Here is a 25,375-nt window from a genome sequence, read left to right as displayed (position 1 = left end):
CTGCCTGCCTCTCTGCCTACTTGTGACCTCTCTCTCTCTCTCTCTGTCAAATAAATAAAATCTTTAAAAAAAAGATTAAAAATGTAAAGTGTTAAGAACATTCCCTAGCACATAGTAAGTACTATGTAAATGGTTAGCTGTTGTGTTCTTGTAAATAGCCTCATTTTTTTAAAGCTGTTTTTTTTTAACCTTTCATCAGATTATTGAAAGTATTATAGAGGAGACTCAGAAAGTACTACACCTGGAAGATGACTCCTCAGATTCTAAAGGAAAAGGGCACTCTGACCAGGCTACTGCCAGTTCTGTCGTGGCTGGAACAGATCTTAGCAATATACCTGGACTATTAGCCATAGATCAAGTACTGCAGGAAGATTCCAAAAAGGCAGAGAGTCAGAATGCAACAGAAGAAACTGAATTAAAATCAAAAAGACGTTTTCCTTCTGATGAATCCTATGAGAAGTCAGTAGATGAAATCACTAAGTTAACTGAAGTAAGTTCAACTGAGCCACATCATGTGCCTGAAACGGAAACAGAAGTATTGAACAAGGAAGCCATGGAAGTCAAAGGAAGTGAGGTTCTAGAACCTGTGTCCTCAGACTCTTCATCTGCTAAAGATTTTGCTGCCATGGAAGAAGTGGCTCCCGCCAAACCCCCTAGACAGCTCACTCCAGAGCCTGACATTGTGGCTAGCACAAAGAAGCCTGTTCCAGCGCGCCCTCCCCCTCCAGCTAACTTCCCGCCTCCGAGACCCCCACCTCCGTCTCGGCCTGCTCCGCCACCAAGAAAAAAGAAAAGTGAATTGGAGTTTGAGGCCCTTAAAACGCCTGATCTCGATGGCAAGTATTTAACTGAGAAAGAACTTTTTGTGGAGAGATTCTGGAGTTGAAACTGTGACTTTCTGGTTTTGTTTCAGTTTATGCTATATACAACCACATCATGACCATGCCCAAGTTTTAAAAGTTATTTTAGTGATGAAAAGTGAGAATGTTTACATTGGTAGTAACTATGTTCTAACATTTTAGTAGACTTCAAACTTTCAAATCTGTTACTATGGGAGACTTAAGAGGAATTGAAATGACTTGTTTGAACCCTGGTTTCTCCATATATAAAATGAGAGTAATAAAACCACTTTCCTCATGGGATTGTTGGTAAGAATCAGACAAAGGTTAAAACACTTTTCAAGCTCTATATAAGGTCCTGTATAGATACTACTTATTGCCATTATCCTCCTCCTCATTATTATTATCATCGTCGTCATTGCAGTTCCCAAAGAGAATATTGCATCTGACACTCTCCTAAGTTCGAACATGCCTTCAGAGAATACAGTCAAGGAGTCCCAGCCCTCTCTTGACTTGGCAAGTGCTACCAGTGGAGATAAAGTAGTTACTGCCCAGGTTGGTGAATTCATGTTATATTTGATAGAGGCTTTAACTTTCGGTAGCTGTCCAGTTTGTTGCTTTTTGAACCTTCTTCTCCAGGCAGAATATTTCCTTGTCCTTAAAATCTGGCCTTCTTAAACCCCTTTTTTAGCTCTGCTACTGCATAGCTAGGTGATTCTAACAAACTATTTAATATCTGAGTTTCAGATGTCCCGTTGATAAAATGATGGGAAAACCTTCCTTGGAAGTTGTCTTGCAAGGACGAAATGAGCTGAAGTATACCAAGTACTTGGCATGCAGTAGGCAATCAAAAAAATGAAAGATGCTGCTATTTGTAATATTATTATATTGTTAATAAACATCAACTATAGTCTTCATTTACCTTACCTGTGATGGTCAAAATTGAGGACTTTTATTTATAATATCCTCTACCTAATCATGAAACAAAACCTTCATATATAGGCTATATATCTATATATGAAGCAATAGAAAGCACCTGATAGCATGAATTTTTACCATAGCCCAATTTCTGGGACTGAAAGCTTACTTCTGTGGTAGCTGTGGTAGGGACAGGTTAGCAAACGGGGAGATATGGCACTTCAGTCTTGTCATAGCCTTAGCACAGAGACTGGCAGTAGTGTGTTTTTGTAGAGTCCCTGAACTAAGAATAGGCTTTACATTTTTAAAGAATTATAAGGGGAAAAAAAAAGGAATATGTGAAGCAGAAAGCCTAAAACATTTACTATCTGGCTCTTTATAGAAAAGGTTTGCCAATCCCTGCCTTCGAGATAAGCACAAGTATAACCCTGATTAATGGCACTCTTAGTGCTGGCATTCTACTAATAGAGAACTGCTTTTGGGTCAGGTTCAAATGGAACGTTTATTTGCTTTCAAGACGAAGACATGATTTCGTGGGCAGCAGTGTTTTTCAGCATGTTGGGAATAATAAAGGACTGAAATGGAGTATTTCATTTAAATTTTCAGTAGGCTCCATTATGTGAATTATGGAATTCTTTAGAGCTATGTGTGGTAATGAATAATTGAGTGTTTATAGAAATTGACTCCATCTACTTTCTGTTTATAACATAATTTTAGGAAAATGGAAAAGCACCTGATGGGCAGACCATAGCAGGGGAAGTGATGGGCCCTCAGAGACCTAGGTCCAACTCCGGGAGAGAGCTTACTGATGAGGTATAATTAGATTTGTATTGTTCTTAATGTAAAATATAAAAACCATAATGAGAAGATGAAGAAGTTCTTAAGATGAATGGTGGTGATGTTTGCACAGCATTGTGAATGTGCTTAATACTGCTGAACTATATACAACCTAAAAATATTTTACCATGATTAAAAAATTATTTTAAGTTTATTGCTGTTAAGCAAAAAAATATAAAGTAGAGCAAAAGATAAAAATTGATGATTTTCTTAGTTTTTAAACATTTATTTATTTATTTATTTATTTGCTGATTTATAATCACTACATCCAGTGTGGGGCTCAAACTCACAACCCTGAAATCAAGAGTTACGTGGTCTACTGACTGAGCCAGCCAGGCATCCCAGTTTGGGGGTTGTTTTTTTGGTTTTGTTTCTTTGTTTTTAAAGATTTTAGTTATTTATTTATTTGAGAGAGAGAGAGACAGAGATAGCAAATGGAGAGAGAGGAGCAGGCTCCCCACTGAGCAGGGAGCCTGACTCAAGGCTTAATCCCAGGACCCTGGGATCATGACCTGAATCAAAGGCAGACTCTTAACTGACTAAGCCACCCAGGTACCCCAGTTTTTGTTTTTTTAATATTTTGGAACTTGTAACTCTAACTTAAAACTACCTTTTTTATACCATTATGGGGTAGAAAAAATGTATTGAGAACAAAGACCAAATTTAATAGAGAGTGGGCTTAAAAAGAACTTGATGTTATAATTACATGTTTTTATACTTGCTGGGTGATAATACAGTGTTATACAGACTCAGTACTTACTTACCGTTAAAATTTAGTATATATTGATTGGCCAATTCTGAATAAAGTTTTTGAAGCAAAATCTTAGTTTTGTTTTGTTTTGTTTTGTTTTGTTTTGTTTTTTTAAAGATTTTATTTATTATTTATTTGTCAGAGAGAGAGCGAGCAAGAGCAAGCATAGGCAGACAGAGTGGAAGGCAGAGGCAGAGGGAGAAGCAGGCTTCCTGCGGAGCAAGGAGCCCGATGTGGGACTCGATCCCAGGACGCTGGGATCATGACCTGAGCCGAAGGCAGCTGCTTAACCAACTGAGCCACCCAGGCGTCCCTTGTTTTGTTTTTTAAGATTTTTTAAAAGTAATCTCTACACGCAATGTAGTGCTCAGACTCAACCCCAATATTGAAGCTGCATGCTCCACCGACTAAACCAGCCATGTGCCCCAGTTTTCATTTCTTTTAAATGATACATTTAAAAAAATTATTGTACTTTGGAAAACAGAATGGCAGTTCCTCAAAACCTTAGACATTGAGTTACCATGATCCAGCAGCTTTACTCCTATGTGTACACCAATAGAAATGAAAATATATGTCTACCCAGAAAACGGTACACAAGTGGGGTGCCTGGGTGGCTCAGTCAAGTGTCTGCCTTCGGCTCAGGTCATGGTCCCAAGAGTCCTGCATAGGGCTCCCTGCTCAGCGGGGAGTTTCCCTCTCCTTCTGCCCTTCTTTCACCCCTTGCCTGAGCTTGTGTGCTCTCTCTCCTCCCCTCTCTGTTAGATAAATAAAATCTTTTTTTAAAAAGTACAAAAGTGGGGCGCCTGCGTGGCTCAGTGGGTTAAGCGGCTGCCTTCGGCTCAGGTCATGATCTCAGAGTCCTGGGATCGAGCCCTGCATCGGGCTCTCTGCTCAGCAGGGAGCCTGCTTCCTCCTCTCTGCCTGCCTCTCTGCCTGCTTGTGATCTCCGTCTGTCAAATAAATAAATAAAATTTTTAAAAAAAAAATAAAAATAAATAAAAAAGTACAAAATATTTATAATAGCCAAGTGTGGAAACCACACAAGTATTCATCGCCCATGAATGGACAAATAAAATTTGGTATATCCAGTCCACATGGACTGTTTTTTGGCAATTTAAAGGAATGAAGGGGCGCCTGGATGGCTCAGTTGTTAAGCGTCTGCCTTTGGTTCAGGACTTGGGATCAAGCCCCGCATCAGGCTCCCAGCTCAGCAGGGAGCCTGCTTTTCCATCTCCCACTCCCCCTGCTTATGTTCCCTCTTTCGCTGTGTCTCTCTCTGTCAAATTAATAAATAAAATCTTTTAAAAAAATTAAAAGGGATGAAGTTCTGACACATGCTGCAGTATGGACAAACCTTGAAAACATGGTGCTGAGTGAAAGAAGCCAATCACAAAAGACCACATACAGGATGACTTTACTTATATGAAATGTCTGGAATAGGCAAACCATAGAAACAAAGAGTAAAATAGTCATTGCCAGGGGTGGGGAGGAGAGGGGAATGAGGTATGACATTTAATGAGTATGGCGTTTCTTTTCGACATAGTGGAAATACTCTTAAATAAAGTTGATTGTTGCACAACTTTGAATTTACTCAAAATCATTGAATTACACACTTTAAATGAGTACATTTTGCAGTGTATGGATTGTGTATCATGAAAAAAGTTAAAAATTACTGTACACAATACTGAATGTATCTAGAAAGTCCTTAGCTTAAATGTTTGAGGATTCTGAAGACTCAAAAAGATAATTAAATTATAGGTCCTCTTGGTGTTATTTTTTACCTCAGGAAATTTTAGCCAGTGTCATGATTAAGAACCTGGATACTGGAGAAGAAATACCTTTGAGTCTCGCGGAAGAGAAACTGCCAACAGGTATTAATCCTCTCACTCTACACATCATGAGAAGGACTAAGGAATATGTAAGGTATGGCCTATTGTTACTATTTATCATTCGTAGTATTTTAGAGTGTTGAAGATTTCTCTGTTAATGAACTACAACAGTTCCTAATTTGGTTTCACTCAGTCTTTTTTTAAATTTGGGGATTAAAATAGAGTTAGTTAATTTATGTATTCAACATTGTTCTCTCTTAAGAGCATACAGTTACTTGGGGGAGAACAGTATATATCCGAAATCTCTTAGTATTTCGTTTCTCTTTTAAAATGACATTATTTTTTTTTCTCCTTCTAAATCTGTACATTTTATTTATTTATTTATTTATTTTATTAATTTTTTTATTGAAGCATTTTGAGGGTAAAAAACCATGTGAAATGAAGACCTGGTTTCTGAAACCTAATTGTATTACAATTTTGTAATTGTATTATCTGTGTAGGTCAGAAAATGGCTTTAGAGTGAGGTGATTGACTTTACTGTGAGATCTGTGTAGATCGAAGAAATGATTATTGTGAAAGGAAATCTTAATAAAGTGTAATACATGATGTACCTGAAGAGCAAAGAGGAAGCTAATTTGTCATTTTTGTGCAGCACGTTTTATCCAGCAAAAAGCCTTGTTGGTAGTAGGTTTTCCATAAGTTCCTAAATTGTTTTCACTTGCATTTGTACATTACATCATGCTTAACGATTCTGTTCTTTGATCTCTCAAGTCTTACATTCTCAGGATCATCATTAAAATTAATGATGTTAATGTGTTAATGTAGTTTTATTCTGAGTACCTGAGTATATCGTATACATGGATTGTTGGGAGGTGTAGGGGAAATGGCTTCTTTTAAAATGACTTCTTCCCCTTCTTGTAGTAATGATGCAGCGCAGTCAGATGATGAAGAGAAGTTACAGTCTCAGACAACAGATACTGATGGTGGAAGGTTAAAACAGAAAACGTAAGTTACAATACATTCCTTTTCTTTATTTCACACATGAGTTATGGTACAACTCTTTATTTCAAGCATTTATTTAAAAAATATGTGACTTGCCATACTATTTTAAATCTGTTTTATCTAGTTTATATGTCCATTTGCCATCAGCGTTTCCTGTCCCCAGCCAAGGCATTAAGAGTTCTTCAAGGCTGTGTTGGTGGTCATTTCTATAATATCTGACAGATAGTAATAGATCAATAAATTTTGCATCATGCCTGCATTATTTTTCTGATGGTAGGTCCCAGAAGTGTTAGTAGAACATGATTGTTCTTGAAATTGCTTTCAAATCCTATTTGTTTTTCTAAACTCCACAATTTTTCCCAACTACTCCGTGTCCTAGTAAATTTCTTTCTCAATTTTAGTGACATCTGCAGTCTGCATAACTTACACTTAAATTTTACCTTTATGTTATCTTAAAGTGTTTTCTGAGTTTTTTAAATTTTTAAAAATATTTTATTATTTATTTATCTATCTACCAGAGAGAGAGAGAGAGACAGCAAGAGAGGGAATATAAGCAGGGGGAGTGGGAGAGGGAGAAGCAAGCTTCCCACTGAACTGGGAGCCAGATGTGGGGCTCAATCCCAGGACCCTGGGATCATGACCAGAGGTGAGGGCAGACGCTTGACTAAGCTACCCAGGCGCCCCTCCTGAGTTGTTTTTTTTTTTAAAGATTTTATTTATTTATTTGAGAGAAACAAACAGAGCATGAGTAGGGGGAGGGCAGAGGGAGAGGAAGAAGCAGACTCCCCGCATGAGCAGAGCGCAGGACTCAATCCCAGGACCCCAGGGTCATGACCTGAGCCAAAGGCCAACCCTTAACCAACTGAGCTGTCAGGCACCCTGTTTTCTGACTTTTATTTTTTTTTTAAGATTTTATTTATTTGTCAGAGAGAGAGAGTAAAGCAGGGGGAGAAGCAGGCTACCCGCTGAGCAGGGAGCCCGATGTAGGACTCGATCCCAGAACCCTAAGATCATGACCCAAGGTGAAGGCACATGCTTAACCGACTGAGCCACCCAGGCGTTCCTGTTTCCTGACTTTGAAAAGCAAGATAAATGGGTGCTAAATAACTAAATCATATGTTGCAAAAGGATTGTAATCATGACATCCTTCTGATTTCCTTACAAACATCCAGCAGAAATGGTGGGCATATAGATTTTGCTTGACTATACACTGGTCATTTATTTGACAGTAATTCCCCAAAGCAAATTCTCCACTATACTGATCTGTGCCTAGTGTGGGAACTGTATCAATGAAACCACTGGGAATTCTTATAAAAGATCTACCCACAATACAGGTGTATAGATGAAACCTCAGAGATCTGGAGCTCGGCTGTCCAGCAGTGGCAACTATCAGAAATCAGAATTATGAATGATTAAAGAGATAGGTAAACACCTAGGAGAACTGTCACTTATTCCATGCATTAAAGCTCATTCTTTTTCTTCTTTTTTTTATTTTAAGTCCTGCATGAGGCTTGAACTCAAAACCCCGAGACCAGGACCTAAGTTGAGAGCATGATTTCGTTAACCCATTGAGCCACCCCGGCACCCTGGCTTATTATTTTTCTAAAAGAAAAGCTCTTTAGGTTTATTCAAAGCCATTATACTTACTTTTTACATAATTTTTTAAAAATGTGGTCATCTGGTATCTGAGGTCAAAGCAAAATAGAAGTAGCAAACTGTGACAACATGTAAGTCGACACATAAGAATGTCAGGTAATATTTTGATCACACGAAGGGAATCCAGAAAATGATAAAAGGACTCATTACATAGAATAGCAATTCCATATGTTACTGCTTTCAACTTTTTCTCAACACACACAAAACACGGTAATAGTTCCTCTGAACACTGGGCAAGCTAATGAATCTGCTAATGGCCAGAGGAGTCTGCCCAGGGTTCTGGCTTCCCTGGATCCTGCTCTGTCACCTTGAAGGCTGAGGGGGAGCTAATATTATGGCCCACTTACAATCCATATGAAAGGCCCTGGATATATTAAAAGTGAAGGTGGTATCTGGCTGTTTTTAATAAGGAAAGCAATTTATCGAACATTGAGTGCCATTGAAGAAGTCACAAAAACACACATTTTAGAAATGTTCTCATCCAAAATGATTAAAATATGCTTTCTTGCCTAAATAGTAGTAAATCTATTATTATCCAGAAAATATAATTTCTGAGTTATAGGTAGCAGAGAACTTATAATGATTTTTTTTAAAAAGATTTTATTTATTCATTTGAGAGAATGCATGAGAGAGCGAGTGAGTGAGAGAAGGTGAGAGAACACAAGCAGCGAGAGGGGCAGAGGGAGAAGCAAGCTCCCTGCTAAGCAGGGAGCCTGATGTGGGGCTCGATCCCAGGACTCCGGGATCACAACGTGAGCTGAAGGCAGATGCTTAACTGACCAACCAAGCCACCCAGGAGCCCTATGATTTTTTTTTAAGATTTTATTTTTAAATAATCTCTACACCCAACATGGGGCTCTAAACCACAATCCTGGGATCAAGAGTCACATATTCCACCAAGCCAACCAGACACCCCAAGACCTTATAGTGTTGTTGTTTTTTTTTTTTTTTTTTTTTTTTTTTGAGCAAGAGAGATTGAGAGTGCACATGCAAGTGGCGGGGTGGGGGTTGTTAGGGGAGGGCAGAGGGAGAGAGAGGGCATGGAGCCTGATGTGGGATTGGATCTCATGATTCTGAGATAAAATCAAGAGTTGGACACTTAACCCGCTGTGCTACCCAGGCACCCCCTTATAGTAGTTTTAAAAATGGTTTATCATCTGTGTTTTCTTATTATCAAAACTAAAACAGAGACACCTGGCCGGGCTGGCTCAGTCAGTGGAGCTGCAACTCTTGATCTCAGGTTTGTGAGTATAAGCCCCATGCCAGGTGTAGAGATTACTTTAACAACAAGAACAGAAAAACTAATACAGAAATACGGAAAATGAGGGTCTCATACTCTCACCCCCAGAAATAACCAGTGTTAATTAAATAATTACGTGTATTCTCCACAGAATTTTTTTTTTCCTCACAAAAGTAGAATTAATACAGTGCCTGTAGTTTGTTGGCTCACTTTTTTTTTTTTGCAACCCCCACCCCCTGCTTTATTTTAAAGTAAACTCCATGACCAACGTGGTGCTTGAACTCACAACCCTGAGATCAAGAGCCACATGCTCTGCTGACTGAGCCAGCCAGGTGCCCCGTCAGCTTGTTTTTGTTTTTGTTTTTTAATTTTTATTATTTTATTTATTTATTTTAAAAGAATGATTTTATTTATTTGACAGAGAATGAGAGAGCACAAGCAGGGGTAGCAGCAGAGGGAGCAGGAGAAGCAGGCTCCCTGCTCAGCAGGGAGCCTGATGGGAGGCTTGATCCCAGGATTCCAGGATCATGACCTGAGCCAAAGGCAATCACTTAACCATCAGAGCCATCCACATGCCCCAAGCTTGCTTTTTTAAGAATATGTGATACATAATGTACATCTTTTCATACCAGTATCAACAGTAAATATATTATAGCCTTTCTGTCAGGCAGACATGGGAGTTCAGTGCTGTAAATATAATAGTTAAGACAGTCGTAGTCTCTGCCCTCCTAGAGCTTCCAGTTAAATAGGAGAAATACATAATTGCAATAAAAGAAATACATGGGGTACTCTTGGCATACAAAACAGGAAAACCTGCTCTGAAGAGTCAAGGAGGGCTTTTCTGAGAAATAATGTTTGGTCTGAGTCCTAATAGATGAGTAGAAATTAGCCAGGGGAGGAATGTTCCAGGCAGAAATAACATGTGCATTGGCCCTGAGGTGACTTGAGAGCTCAGTACTACGGAAGAACTGAGGTTTGCCTCATTTATTTTATTGCATTCCATTTTGAGAATATACTGGCGTTTATTTACGCATTGCTCTGTTAATGAAAAATCAGTTTGTCTCTACTTTTTATGCTTTTTTCCCTACTCTTTACACTTTGTAAATAATGCTGCAGTGAACATCTTTGTATATATAGCTTAGCAGCTTAATCAGGTAGTATCCTTTAATATCATGAACCCCCATGAATTGGTAAAAATTTCCTCCTATAAATTCTGTTTTGGTTTTAGAGATCATGTATATACTGTGTTTTTTATGATCTTAATATATGAAATTGGAGACTGAGATTATTAGAAAAGCAATAAGTAAGTCCTATTTATAGAAGCTTGAGATGCATCCTTGCATTACCTTGTGTTTGGGAATACTTCCCGGGAAAGCTCAACCTAACTGTATTGCATGCAAATACCCAAACTGAAAGAGAAGAAACAGACGGCCATCGTAGGGTACCAAACATTTTATTCTGTAGGTAAATACCTCTTTATAGTTTCTTTCTTTCTGTCTTTTTTTTAAAGATTTTATTTTTAAGTATTCCCTATACCCAAGATGGGGCTCAGACTCAGAACCCCAAGATCAAGAGTCACGTGCTCTTCTGACTGAGCCAGCCAGGCATCCCTATAGTTTTTTTATGGGTAGAAATGTGGTTTTAAGGATTACTCCTTTTTTTTTTTTTTTAAGATTTATTTACTTATTTTAGGAGGGAAAAGAGCTGGCACTCACAGTGGGCCGGGGAGGGGCCAAGGGAGAGGAGAAGCATCTCAAGGAGACTTGATGCTGAGCTCAGAGGCCAAAGTGGGACTCAGTATCATGACCGGAGATCATGACCTAAGCTGAAAGCAAGATTCAGACATTCAACCAACTGAGCCACCCAGGCACCCCAAGGATTATTCCTCTTTAAAGCAGTCTTCTCAAAGACATTCTCATTGCAGATTAATGGCCTGACCTGAGACACTCTAAATCATATGATCTGCAGATGGGTCTCAAGTTCCTATGCTTTAAACACTCCCCTCCCACCCCATCCCCACCAATTTTTTATTCACCGTTGAAAGCCAGTGCTTGAGGAGTGCCTGGGTGGTTCGGTCAGTTAAACGTTAGACTCCTGATTTCAGCTCATGTCATGATCTCAAGGTTGTGAGATCAAGCCCCTTGCTGGGGAGGGAACCTGCTTGGGATTCTCTCTTCCCCCTCTTCTTGTGACCCCTAACCTTTGCTTGAGCTCTTTCTCTCCCAAAGAAAGAAAGAAAGAGGGGGGAAAAGGGAAGGAAGAAGGGAAGAAAAGAAAAGAAGGAAAACCAGTGCTTTAGAGTATATGATGCTGTACATCCAGAAGTGTCTGTATTTTCTTTGTAGCCATATTGACTTGAATGTATTTATTCCATAGAACAAAGGATACAGGCATTCAAAGACCTATTTTTTATGTTAAAAAGGAGTTATTTCAAAATAATACACTATTCTTGTGGCCGTTATGAAATTATCTGTGAATTATTGAGCTTTTACAGTTAGTTAATAATTTTGGTTTTGGGGATCACCTGGGTGGCTCAGTTGGGTAGGTGTTCATGATCTCAGGATCCTGAGATGAAGCCCTGGGTCAGGCTTCTTGCCAGCAGGGAGTCTGCTTGTCCCTCCCCAGTGTCCCTCTCTCTGCTCATGAGCTTGCTCTCTCTCAAATAAATAGGTAAAATCTTTTTAAAAAAATAATTTTGGTTTTTTGTATTTTTGGTAAGGACTCAACTAAAGAAGTTCTTAGGAAAATCAGTAAAGAGAGCAAAGCACCTTGCAGAGGAATATGGTGAACGTGCTGTGAATAAAGTTAAAAGTGTTAGAGATGAAGGTAAGTGAAATAGAATATTGCAAGTGAATATTTAATTGATTTGTAATCATCCAAAGTTAGTCTATAATTTATAAGAGGCATTCTTCTTACTGAAATTAAGAAACCTTGGTAGCAGACATCTTAGCATTTCAGTAAATCATGTTATTCTAGGTATCACTTATCTTTATGAGCAGGAAGAAAAATAAATTTGTTCGTCTTGAACATGAATTTGTACATACTTTGTAAGTATGGCAACCTGGAAGAGATGAGTGTTCATTATTCAGTTGTAAATTAGTTTTGTAAGGTTAGTTTTTATAAATATTTTCCAAAATTTGGAAAATTTTCTAAATTTGTACAGATCTTCACTTCCTGTGTCATTTGTTGTAATTGTACTCATTTATTTTATTTAATAAACACTAATACAGTAATTATTTTGTGCTAGACACTGTTCTAAGCACTTGGTACTATATTCATTCATTTACCCTTCATAAAAACCCTATGAGGTAAGTACTATTATTATCTCCATTTTACAGATGAGAAAACCAAGGCACAAAAAGGTCCAGTGCTTTGGCTATGGTCACACAGAAAATAAATGACAGAGCTGGATTTGGACCCAGACAGTCTGGCATGAGATCCTGTGCTCTTAACTAATAAGCTATTTAGTAATAGACTGATACTGTTTTTCCATTTAATAAATTTTCTTGGTTAACAGTAGAGTGAAAATCTTGATAGTAACTTTATCTACATTTACATTAGCCAGTGATGATTTCTGTATTGCCTTTCTATTCAGTGTTTCATACTGATCAAGATGATCCTTCATCAAGTGATGATGAGGGAATGCCATATACAAGACCAGTCAAATTCAAAGCAGCACATGGTTTCAAAGGACCTTATGATTTTGATCAGATCAAAGTGGTGCAAGATCTTAGTGGTGAACATATGGTAAGCAGTCTTTATATTTTTCAGGATTGATTCTGTTTTCATTGAGAGAAGTACTTTGGCTTCTATAAAGCCAATCTCTTATGTACATAATTTTGCTAACCTGATTCAAGGAAAGTAAATTAATATTAATAATGATTTAATGCCTAGGTAATACAGAGTCTGTCTCTGGATTATTGTTTAAGAACTGAAAGGTTTTTAAAATTATTTTTAAAGATTTTATTATTTATTTATTTGAGAGAGAGAGGGGATGAGAGAGAGAAGGTCAGAGGGAGAAGCAGACTCCTCGTGGAGCTGGGAGCCCGATGCGGGACTCAATCCTGGGACTCCAGGATCATGACCTGAGCTGAAGGCAGCAGCTCAACCAACTGAGCCACCCAGGTGCCCCAGGTTTTTTAAATTTTTATTTAAATTTTAGTTCATGCAGTGCAGTACTGGTTTCAGGAGTAGAATTCAATAATTCATTACTTATATACAATACCCAGTGCTCATCAAAGCAAGTGCCCTCCTTAATACTCATCTAGCCCATCCCCCCTCCACCTCCCTCTGTCAATCTTCAATTTGTTCTCTATTGTGAGGAGTCTCTTAACGGTTTGGGGCACCTGGGTGGCTAAGTCAGTTGAGCGTCTGACTCTTGTTTTCAGCTCAGGTCATGATCTCGAGTTTTGGGATTGAGTCCCTTGCTGAGCTTTGTGTTCAGCAGGGAGTCTGCTTGAGATTCCCTCTGTTTCCTTCTCTCTCAGCCCCTCTCTCCACTTGTGCGTGCATGCGCTCTCTCTCTCTCTCTCTCTCTTGCTCTCCCGCTCTCTGTCTCTAAAATGAATGGATAAATCCTTAAAAAGAAGAGTCTCTTATGGTTTGTGTCCCCCCACCCCCGCAACTTCCCTACTGTTCATCTGTTTTGTTTTTTAAATTCCACATATGGGGGCATCTGGGTGGCTCAGTTGTTTCAGTGGCTGTGTTGGGCTCAGGTCATGATCCTAGAGTCCTGGGATTGGACCCCACATCAGACTCCTTGTTCAGTGGGGACTCTGCTTCTCCCTCCCCCTTCTCTTGTGCTTGCACCTGTGTTCTCTCTCTCTCTCTCTCTCTCTCTCTCCCCCCCTCAAATAAATACAAATAAAATCTTAAAAAATTAAATTCCACATATGAGTGTGAAATCATATGGTATTTGTCTTTCTCAGATTGACTTACTTTTACTTAGGATAATACATTCTGGCTCCATCCACGTCATTACAAATGGCAAGATATCATTTTTTCTGATGACTGAGTAGTATCCCATTGTATATATGTATATACCACATCTTCTTTTATCGTTCATCAGTCAGTGGACATTTCGGCTCTCTCCATAGGCTGTTGTTGATAATGCTGCTGTAAACATCGGGGTGTAAAAACCCTTCGAATCTCTATTTTTGTTTCCTTTGGATAAATACTTAGTAGTATACTTGCTGGATTATAGGGTAGTTTTATTTTTAGTTTTTTGAGGAACCTCCATATTGCTCTCTGGAGTGGCTCCACCAGTTTGCATTCCCACCAACAGTGCAAGAGGGCTGCCCTTGCTCCACATCCTTGCCAACACCTGTTGTTTCTTGTGTTAATTTTGGCCATTCTGACAGGTGTGAGATGGTATGTCAACATGGTTTTGATTTATATTTCCCTGATGATGAGCGACGTTGAACTTCTTTTTATGGGTCTATTAGCCATCTGGATATCTTCTATGGAAAAATGTCTATTCCTGTCTTTTGCCCATTTTTTAACTGTGTTATTTGTTTTTTGGGTGTTGAGTTTGATAAGTTCTTTATTTTGGATACTAACGCTTTATCAGATATGTTGCTTGCAGGGTGCCTGGCTGGCTCAGTCGTTAAGCCTCTGCCTTCGGCTCAGGTCATGATCCCAGGGTCCTGGGGTCAAGCCTCCCATGGGGCTCCCTGCTTCACAGGAAGCCTGTTCTCCCTCTCCAACTCTCCCTGCTTATGTTCCCTCTCTGGCTGTGTCTCTCTGTCAAATAAATAAAATCTTTTAAAAAATTTTAAAGATATGTTGCTTGCAACTATCAAGAAGTGAAAGTTTTTGTTTTTAAAGATTTTACTTATTTGAGAGAGAGAGAGCATGAGCAGGGAGAGGGGGCAGAGAGAGAGGGACAAGGAGACTGTGCTGAGCATGGAGCCCAATGCTGGGCTTGATCCCAGGACCCTGAGATCGTGATCAGAGCCGAAGTCAGACACATAACCAACTGAGCCACCCAGGCGCCCCTTAAGAAGTGAAAATGTTTGAATAAGTAAACTCTAGTCCCATATCATGAAGAAAGCTATGTAAAGGTACCAGACTTTAAAGGAGTTAAATTTGCAGGGTGGTCTGTGTCTTTGGAAACCATTTAAAATGTTCCCAGGGTATATTTTTAAAAGATTTTATTTATCGAGAGAGAGAGAGAGAGAGAGAGAACGAGTGAGCAGGGGGAGGAGCAGAGTGAGAGGAACGAGCAGATGCCATGCTGAGCCCAGGGTCCGATATGGGGCTCGATCTCACGACCAGAAGATCATGACCTGAGCCGAAATTGAGTTGGATGCTTAACTGACTGAGGCACCCAGACGCCCCTTCCTGGGTGTATTTTAAATAATGAACACAAATACTGCAGTAGGTTCGTGTATTTTGTAAAATGGCAGCTAAAACCAGGAGACATAGGTGTAAGTTTTCTACCAGAGTTAAAATGTACGAAAGTGGGGATAAAGTGCACAAGTGATATTGTAGTTATATCCCTTAAAAATGCCAGGAACACAGGGAAGCTGGTAATAAACTGCTGGACGGGATGATGATGCTGTCAGTCTTTGATCAGGGAATCTATTTTTCTATTTAGATTTTAAATCCAAGATGTGATTTAACTGGAAGGAAGCAACCATAAACACATCAGATGGCAGCCAGATTGGAATTTAAACTTCAGTGCTTATGATCTCCACATAAAATATTTGATTTGATTATAGTAACTTCCTTAAGGAACTGATGAACTTCCTTGTACTGTTTTGATTCACTTTCATTATTTCCAGTTTTAAGTAAAGTCTCATTGTAGTAGGTTCCCAATAACAAATTTCTTAATATGCTTGCATTTTATGGAAATGAATGTTATTTCATTATATGAACTATTGCCTCTAACTTGGATAATCTTTTTTTTCAAGTTTATATTTATTTTTAAGTAATCTCTACACCCAACATAGGGCTCAAACTCATGACCTAGAGACCAAGAGTTGCATGGTCTCCCAACCCAGCAGGCACCCCTAAAGTTAGATAATCTTTTTGATCTGCATACATATGTGTTGTAATAGGAGTTCAAACAACATTTGTTGTAATAGCATTTGGCTTTTCCAAGTTAAGGGTTCATGTTCTTAAATCATGCCACCTCCACCTCCCAACACATACCCACACACTTCCCTATTGCTAGCAGTTTCTGGGAATTCTAACCGTACACTGTAAAATCTTGTTTCTGGGGGAAAAACAGGTTGAGATCACACCATTCCAACACTTGCAAATGCCCAGTGCCACAAGGGTCACTGCTAACATGGGCCTGTTTTTCCCTCAGCCTTGGTCAAGGGTATTAGTTGCATCTTGAGGGCTCTGCCTCCTCCAGTGCCACTCCCTCTTCTGTTCAGCTAGGAGACTGAAATCCCCAACTAGGATCTCTGTTTTTACAATTATTTATGGCCTCCTCGGAACTCCGTTTCCATTAATTTGTAGACAAAGCTTGGGGCTTTGAACTTGTTAGTTTAGATTACAGTAAACTGCTGCTATCTTATCCTACTTTTCTCTTAGAAGTTGCTCTGTGTGCTGTTGTGTCATCATTGAATTGTTGGCCTTAAGTGGTATTAGTAATATTAGGATTATCTTAGTATCATTTGGAATAATTCTTTACTTTGGCTTTAAAATAATGTTTCAACTCTTAGGGGTGCCTGCTTGCTCAGTCGGTAGAGTATGCAACTCTTGATCTTGGACTTGTAAGTTCAAGCCCCACATTGGGTGTAGAGATTACTTAAAAATAAAATCTTAAGTGTTTCAACTTCTAAAGAAATAACTCTGAACCTTTCTTTGTTTTTATAGGGAGCTGTTTGGACCATGAAATTTTCTCACTGTGGCCGATTACTTGCCTCAGCTGGACAAGACAATGTAGTGAGAATATGGGCTTTAAAAAATGCTTTTGACTATTTCAACAATATGCGAATGAAATACAATACCGAAGGTATTTTTTATTTACTGTGGGCCTTAAAACTCTAGAGATACCTGGTATTTTTACATTTTAGGTATAATAATGCCCTCTTCTCTGACAACCGTTTGCAGCAACCACTATTTTTAATAGTGGCCACAAACCTAAAAGAACAGAAGTCAACACTGAAAAAGCGTCTGAATCCCATGGAAAACGCTACCATAGAGCTTTTGACTTTATCCCATTTGAAGTATTGTGCGGAGTTTAATTCATCAGCTATTGAGAACAAAGTTGCTTGGTTTCTCCTGACAACTTTTAGTTCTCTCCTGGGCTTAAAAGTGAAATAACCTGATTAATTTAGAAAAGGAATGAGAATAATAATATCCATCCAGTAAGGAAAGAAAAAAGGAGACCCAGCCATGAAAAGGAAATGTGATTTGTCAGTACATCAGAGGTATATGAAAAAAGGTTAAATGGCAGAGAGAAATTTCAGAATGTGATGTGTGTATACCATGAGTACAACTATATAAAATATTTCTGTATATTGGTAACTTACCAGGAAAGCATGTAGAACTGGTGTAGGTAAGAGCTTTATGTTTATGGGATTTTTTTTCTTATAATTATTTAACTACAATAAATTTTCTCCACAAACCCCTCCCTTCCACTCCCATCCTCACCCTAGCCCACTAAGACTGAAACCAAGAAGATAAGGGATAGGATAAAGGAGAATAGGTGGCCGGCCATGGGCTGGAGGATAGGGCATATTTAAAGCACCGATTGAGGAACATAGAAATCTGGGGAGATCCACTAAACTGGCAAATGATCCGTTTATACTTTAGTGGCCCTATGGGTATTGCTTGCATTATAATACATAATTGAAGATGAAATTGGGTTGGCATAAAGTTAAACTATGTTTACAATACATTTTTTTTATTGCCCTGCCTGGAGCAGACAGACTGTTCCGGCGGCCCTTGCAACTTCTACCACCCCAGACCCTTTGTGTCCCTTTATTGTTCATCTTGTTTGTATTCACTATGAATAATGAAGATTTAATAATATTTTATTAAATAGATGATATGGTTATTCTAGATTTTATGATAAAAATGATAAAACCTATTATTTTGGTGCCCAGAGAATTAATACTTCACTTATTTAGAAAATGTGTTTTTTCAGAATGTTACATTCTATGACTATTAATTAGGTGTTCATGTGTCATTATTTCTGATTGATGTGTGTGTGTGTGTGTGTACATGCCTGTTTATAATTATTATTTTGTTTTTAGGACGTGTATCCCCATCGCCTTCTCAGGAAAGTCTGAATTCATCAAAGTCTGATACAGATACAGGGGTATGTTCTGTATTTTATGGTTACTCTTGTTAAGTACTATAATTTGATTTATTTACCATGAACTACCTTGTTGTCTGTCAGAAATTACAGTTACATGAAAACAGTTAATTAAGTTATAGACAAGAGTTTCTTCTGTTAGAAGTGGTAAATGAAAAATTGTGTCGTACGGTGCATGATACTACTCCAGCGACCAAACTACTAATACAAACTTAATAAACAAAATCCCCTCCCCTCAAATCCATGTTACAATTTTAAAAAATATTGGATACTGAATAAGGAGTGATGGAGGAAAGAGAAAAAGTACAGAAATATTTTAATTTTTCCATCTTCTTGGTTTAATAAATGCTTCAACACAGTTTCAGGTAGTTTAAAATATTTGTTGGTTTTCATTTGGTCTGATAGCTGGAAGGTTAAATATAACCAATATTACACCTAAAAAGCAAACTGGAGAATATTATTCTAAGCTGTCCCTTGTGCTTCTTGTGTATTGACCTAGACAAGGGTGATGTAAAACGAAGAACCTAAAATGTCTACCTGCTCAACAGTATTTTCCTGAAATTTCACTGTCTTTATAGTATTTGACACTAATGTTTCCCTACTCTAAACACATTCCTCTCAGCTTTCGAAGGTTCTATTTTTCCTTGTTCTCTTCCTACACCCTTGCTGTCTCTTCCTCTTTCTCTCACTCAAATGATGCTGTTTTTCAGAGTTGTGTCCTTGGCCATCCTTGTCTGACATACTCATTTGTTGCCTCCAGACCTGAATTGGCTTTTACCTTCATAATTCTTGTTGCCTTTGAGAATAGCTGGTTTCTAAACAAGCAGAAGATCTTACTGGGCATGCTACCCTTTTCATGTAACAGTGTGTGTAGGATCTCTCCATCGGTGTATTCACCGTGCACACTGGCTGAAAGGTCTAAAACTAAACTCCCTCAACAAATGTTTTTTGAGTGCCTGTTAATGTGCCAGATACTGCTAGATTGTGCAAAGTCAAATGAGACATAGTCTCTGCCTGGGGACTGTGGTGACTGGTGAAGTCAGTGTATCCACAATTCTAGTATTGGATGGGAATATTCTACAGAAGGTACTACACAAGTACAGGAGTTTTAGTTATCCCAACACATCAGAGCGTGAGGAAAGTCTTCCTGGAGGCATTGTGTGTGAGCCAGGAGTTCGCTGTGTGAGAGAAGGCAGCAGCGCGTGGGAGTGATCAGCTAGTGCAGAGGCCTGGAGGCAGAGACGGCCCAGCAGGGTAAGGGTACTGCCGGAAGTTCCAGGTGGCTGGAGCCAAGCGGGCGCGTGTGAGAGTTGGAGGATTTTCAGTGGTCCTTTGTGTTAAACCAGGAAGTTCGAACTTTGTCCTGTAAACTGCGGGGGAGTGGGAAGGGGCTTTCAGGGGCTTCAATCAGGAGCTTAATTAAAATATTAAGATTTTTGTTTCCGGGAGCGCTTTCTGGTAAATACTGTAAAGGATCAGCTAGAATGGGGGCTCCAGGCTAGAGACAAGGGAGACTGCTTCAGAGGGTATTAACCCAGGAGAGAAACAGTACTTTGATTATGAAGCAGTGAGTCTAGAAACCATAATGATGGGCTGAATTTGAGAGACTGTGGAAGAGATAGGATCTCTGGCTCTTAATGACCGGCTCACTGGGTTGGCGGGTGAATAGTTTAGGAAGATTCCCAGCTGTCTGGCTTGAGTAACTGGCTAGATGTTAATGTTCACTCATGGAAATATTTTTATTACCTACCCAGAACCCTGCTTCCCTCTTTGAGTCTTTAATGGCATCACCATCCATAAGTTACTTTTTTAACGTTGTCAGAAGATACTCCATTATGTTCTTCCTTACCCAGATACCAAATGAGTTACAAATTTCTATCCACTCTGCCTCCATTTACAAATGCCTGTGGAATCTGTTCGCTCATTCTCTGTTGTCACTCACATTATCTAGGCCTTCATCATTCATTGAAATGTTTGCTGTAGCTTCCTAATTGCTTTTTCTGTCTCCGGTCTCTACGCAATTAAATTTTCTGTACTGCCACCAGCTTTTTTTCAAAATCCCAATCTGATGCCATTTTGTGGTTTAAAATCTTTTGATGCCTCCTTGTCACCTGCAGAATAAGGCCGTTCCTGATACTGCCTCATCTTACCCTTTTAAAAAAAATTTATGATAGCAAGTGCAATTTTTTTTTAAGATTTTATTTATTTATCAGAGAGAGAGAGCGAGCACAGGCAGACAGAGGCAGAGGGAGAAGCAGGCTCCCCGCCGAGCAAGGAGCCTGATGCGGGACTCGATTCCAGGATGCTGGGATCATGACCTAAGCCGAAGGCAGCTGCTTAACCAACTGAGCCACCCAGGCGTCCCAGCAAGTGCAATTTTTAAAAAAAGATTTTACCTATTTGAGAGTGAGAAAGAAAGAGCATGATCGGGGGAGGGGCAGAGGGAGAGGCAGACTCCCCGCTGAGCAGGGAGCCTAATGTGGGGCTCGATCCCAGGACCCCAGGATTATGACCTGAGCTGAAGTCGGAGGCTTAACTGACTGAGCCACCCAGGAGTCCCCTCATGTTACCTTTTTGACTCTGTTCTAATTCCCTGCTGCCTTTGCCCCGTACTCACCATGCTGGACATGGGTCTATACCCTAGCCATTCTTTTACTTTGCTGCCTTTGTCCGTGCTATTTGCTTTGCCCTGAGTGCCCTCCTTTTCTCACTGCCCTCCCTTTTCTCACTGGTCAGAGCCCTATTCATCCTTCAAGATTCAGTTCAAAAAAAAGAAAAAGGATATGGTTCAAATATCTTATCGTCTCAATATTTTCCCTGAATCAGGCAGGGAGAATTGTTCCTCATTTTTATTCCGACAGAATGTTATGGGTATTTTGACACTGATATTACTTACCATGTCTTCTTTGGCAGTTTGTCTCACTGGCTAGCCTCTGGGCTGATTTAAGGCAAAAAACTATACTTCACAGATCTTAGTGTCCTTGGAACCTAACCCATGCCTGACTGTATGCGCCTGAATCAGCGTGGAACTCCTCCTTCTGTGCCTTTGTTCCTATCTCCTTATCTGGAGGCCTGTAATCTTCTTTCTTTCTGTTCGAAGCTTGCTGTTCTTCAAGGCCCACTTCCTCCATAAAGCCTTCATTGACTAATGTAGCAGTAAAAATTTTAACCACTTTGCTTTGGGGGAAAGGTTTTGCTTTTATTAGTTTAATTCACCGTAAAGCTTCCAGGCATTGATGATTATTAAAAACCGGAACTATTTGTCCCAACATGTATTAAGCTTATTTCAGCAATCCTACTAACAGGTCATTTTATGTATTTTTTTTGCAAAGATTTTATTTATTTGACAGAGAGAGAGGGAGATCACAAGTACACAGAGAGGCAGGCAGAGAGAAGAGGAAGCAGGCTCTCCCCACTGAGCAGAGAGCCCGATGTGGGACTCCATCCCAGGACCCTGAGATCATGACCTGAGCCGAAGACAGAGGCTTAACCCACTGCACCCAGGCGCCCCGATCATTTTATGTATTTTTAATTTTTTTTAAAGCTTTTACTTATTTATTTGACAGAGATCACAAGTAGGCAGAGACGCAGACAGAGAGAGAGTGGGGGGGTGGGGTGGGGGAAGCAAGCTCCCTGCTGAGCAGAGAGCCCGATGCGGGGCTCGATCCCGGAACCCCGGGATCATGCCTTAAGCGGAAGGCAGAGGGTTTAACCCACTAAGCCACCCAGGCGCCCCCATTTTATGTAATTTTAAAGATTTTATTTATTACTTATTTTAGAGAGAGAGCACAAGTTGGGGGTAGGAGCAGAGGAACAGGGAGAAAGAGAATACTAAACCAGCTCTGAGCTGAGCTCCGAGGCTTCAATCCCAGGACCCTGAGATCATGACCTGAGGTGAAATCAAGAGTTGGAAGTTCAACTGACTAAGCCAGCCAGGCTCCCTCCTACTGAACAGATACTTAACTATGTCTATCTACCCCTCTTCATCCCTGCAAAAAGCCTAAGTAACTTCCCATCTTGTTTGAATACAGGCCTTTTATTATTTTTTGAAAGATTCATCTATTTGAGAAAGCGAGAGTGCAAGCCTGTGGGGTGTGGTGGGGCAGAGGGAGAGGGAGAAAGAAACTCCAGCAGATTGCATGCTGAGCACAGAGCCCAATGCGGGGTTTGATCTCACGACCCTGAGACCACAACCGGAGCCAAAAATAAGAATCGGACGCTCAGCCACCTGTGTCACCTGGGCACCCCAAATACAGGCCTTTTAAATGAGGAGCATAACAGTTCTTTGGCACAAAAAGTAGTGACCCCCCCGTATTACTGAGCTTTTTTCCTGTAGTAGTTGAGAATCATTTATATCTGTTGTTTCCAAGAGTAGATTTATTTCTTTCACTTCTGTCATTTTGATTGGGGATGGTTAGAAGAGGCCTGTATTTCATATGCCTTTGGATTATGGTACCTGCTGTGTTATCTGGGAACCTAGTGCTAGCTATAATGAGGGGTGGTATGTACAGTGTAGTTTATTCATTTATTAATTTTCCTGATGTGTGTGTGCTTTTTTTCTTTTCTCATGATAGTGATGTATTTATCTCTTTTTAACTATATCCTCACTCTTGTTAGCACTCATGTAAAATAGAGTACCTGAAAGTGTACCTATAGTACTGTAGAGTGGCACACCCAAGATCCCTAACTTATTCATTGGTCACACCAAGCCTAGAATTCTGCCTGCTGTGCTCTCTATTCCTACTGATTTCCAAAAGTAGCTCAGTGCATGTATGCAAGAAAGGAAGAGGGCCTGCCTAGCTTGCTCCATTATGGTAGATTTGTAAAATTTCTGCTGGAAACTAGAAGTTGTAACTATGCTGTTAACCTAGGAATTGGCACTTTGCTCGGGTTCGATCTGTGTTGGGTGTGCTTGACTAGTGGAAACATCAGTATGGGTGCCTCAGCATTTCACTGCTGCTCGGAATTCTTGAGAGAAGATTGTAGGGAGGGAAAAAATTTGCTCTACTCTCTTGGGTTCCACAGCAATGATTTTGCAGCTGAGATCCATGAATAACCTGACAAAAGACAGATTCACAGGAGAAACAGTTTAGTATGTATGTGTGTATATAGACACACACACACCCACCCACACACACACACACTATATGGAGGCCTTCATAGAAAACTTCTGAATGCAAAAAAAAAAAAAAAGTAAGAAAGAAAAATACTGAATGCCTAAAGAGGCAGTTAGACCCAGGGGTTTATATATAATTTTAATAAAGAATAATAAGTTTGTTGAGAAGTGACAAGAAAAAGAGGGGCGGTAGGCATTAAGGGCAGTATATTGTGACCAGGTAAAAATATTGGGGGAAACTAATGGAGGATAATAATTACTTAGTACTCTCTCCAGAGGTAAGATTATTTTCCCCTTCCTGGCAAGGAAGAGGTAAAGGGCACACACCTTCACAAAGAGAATTTCATGCCCTGCTTTCATGTAGAAGTAGGGAGGTCAAGGACTTTTTCTTGTGTCTGCTTATTCTCAGTTGCCTTCAGCCCAAAATGATCTTTATGCAAAGGGAATATTTTGGGGTGACATAGTCTGGTCTCCTTCAAGATTATTAGGATCTAAAACTTGGATGAAAGGAGTTAACTATAAGGGGGTGAGGTAGTTTTTGTGAAATTGTACATGTGCAACATTTTATTTAAAAAATATGTATTGATGGGGCACCTGGGTGGCTCGGGGTCGTTAAGTGGCTGCTTTCAGCTCAGGTCCTAATCCCAGTGTCCTGGGATCCTTGCTCAGCGGGAGGCGTGCTTCTCCCTTTCCTACTCCCCCGCTTGTGTTCCCTCTCTCGTTGTGTCTCTGTCAAATAAATAAAAAAAAAATATATAAATATCTATATATATACACATATATATATGTGTATATGTATATATTTTATAAATATATATATATATTTGTCTCTGTCAAGTAAATATAAAATATATATATATATATATATACACATACACATATATATGTATCGCTGGGCACCTGGGTAGCTCAGTTGGTTAAGCCTCCCACTCTTGATTTTTGGTTCAGGTCATTATCTCAGGGTCATAAGATCAAGCCCCTCATCAGGCTCTGCACTCAGTGCAGAATTTACTTAAAAATTATCTCTCTCGGGGCGCCTGGGTGGCTCAGTGGGTTAAAGCCTCTGCCTTCGGCTCAGGTCATGATCCCAGGGTCCTGGGATCGAGCCCTGCATCGGGCTCTCTGCTCAGCAGGGAGCTTGCTTCCTCCTCTCTCTCTGCCTGTCTCTCTGCCTCCTTGTGATCTCTGTCTGTCAAATAAATAAATGATGTCTTAAAAAAAACTTATCTCTCTCTTCCTCTGCCCACTCCCCACTTTCTCTTTAAAAAAAAAAAAAATTGGCTGCTCCCATATTGGGGGCATAGATATTTACAATTGTTAGATCATCTTTGTGGATAGTCCCTTTAAGAATTATGTAGTGTCCTTCTGTACCTCTGACTACAGTCTTTAGTTTAAAATCCAATTTATCTGATATGAGAATCGCTACCTACCCCTGCCTTATTTTGAGGCCCATTGGCATGAAAGATGCTTCTCCATCCCTTCACTTTCAGCCTGGGTGTATCCTTAGGTTAGAAATGGGTCTCTTGTAGACAACATATGGATGGGTCCTGTCATTTTATCCAGTCTGCAACCCTGTGTCGTTTTATGGGCACATTTAGGCCATTCACATTGAGAGTGATTATTAATAGATACGTTTTTATTGACATCATATTACCTTTGAAGTCTTTACTGCCTAGAGCCATATATACTTTTAATGCCATTCTGATCAAAATTCCACCGGTATTTTTCAAAGAGCTGGAGCAAATAATCCTAAAATTTGTATGGAATTAGAAGAGACCCCAAATTGCTAAGGAAATGTTGAAAAACAAAACTGGGGGCATCACATTAACCTGATGTCAAGCTTTACTACAAATCTGTGATCACCAAGACAGCATGGTACTGGCATAAAAACAGACGCACAGACCAGTGGA

General features: G+C 39.7%; 1 protein-coding gene across 2 annotated transcripts in view; it reads left to right on the top strand.

Annotated features, from left to right (window-relative positions):
• Positions 1 to 25,375, top strand: part of WDR44 (WD repeat domain 44) — an 89,590-nt gene that overhangs the window by 44,460 nt on the left and 19,755 nt on the right. For both annotated transcript variants that reach the window (XM_082716334.1, XM_082716333.1), the window contains 9 exons: positions 200 to 836; positions 1,264 to 1,394; positions 2,475 to 2,570; positions 5,132 to 5,268; positions 6,096 to 6,179; positions 11,792 to 11,898; positions 12,668 to 12,819; positions 16,903 to 17,041; positions 18,288 to 18,352. In XM_082716334.1, coding sequence (XP_082572460.1) covers positions 200 to 836; positions 1,264 to 1,394; positions 2,475 to 2,570; positions 5,132 to 5,268; positions 6,096 to 6,179; positions 11,792 to 11,898; positions 12,668 to 12,819; positions 16,903 to 17,041; positions 18,288 to 18,352 — 1,548 coding nt within the window. The remainder of the gene's footprint in view (positions 1 to 199; positions 837 to 1,263; positions 1,395 to 2,474; positions 2,571 to 5,131; positions 5,269 to 6,095; positions 6,180 to 11,791; positions 11,899 to 12,667; positions 12,820 to 16,902; positions 17,042 to 18,287; positions 18,353 to 25,375) is intronic.

This window comes from Mustela nivalis (assembly GCF_964662115.1).
Source record: "Mustela nivalis genome assembly, chromosome: X".
NCBI classification, from domain to species: domain Eukaryota; kingdom Metazoa; phylum Chordata; class Mammalia; order Carnivora; family Mustelidae; genus Mustela; species Mustela nivalis.
Note: the sequence above shows the minus strand (reverse complement) of the source record. Positions and strands in the feature narration are given on the sequence as shown.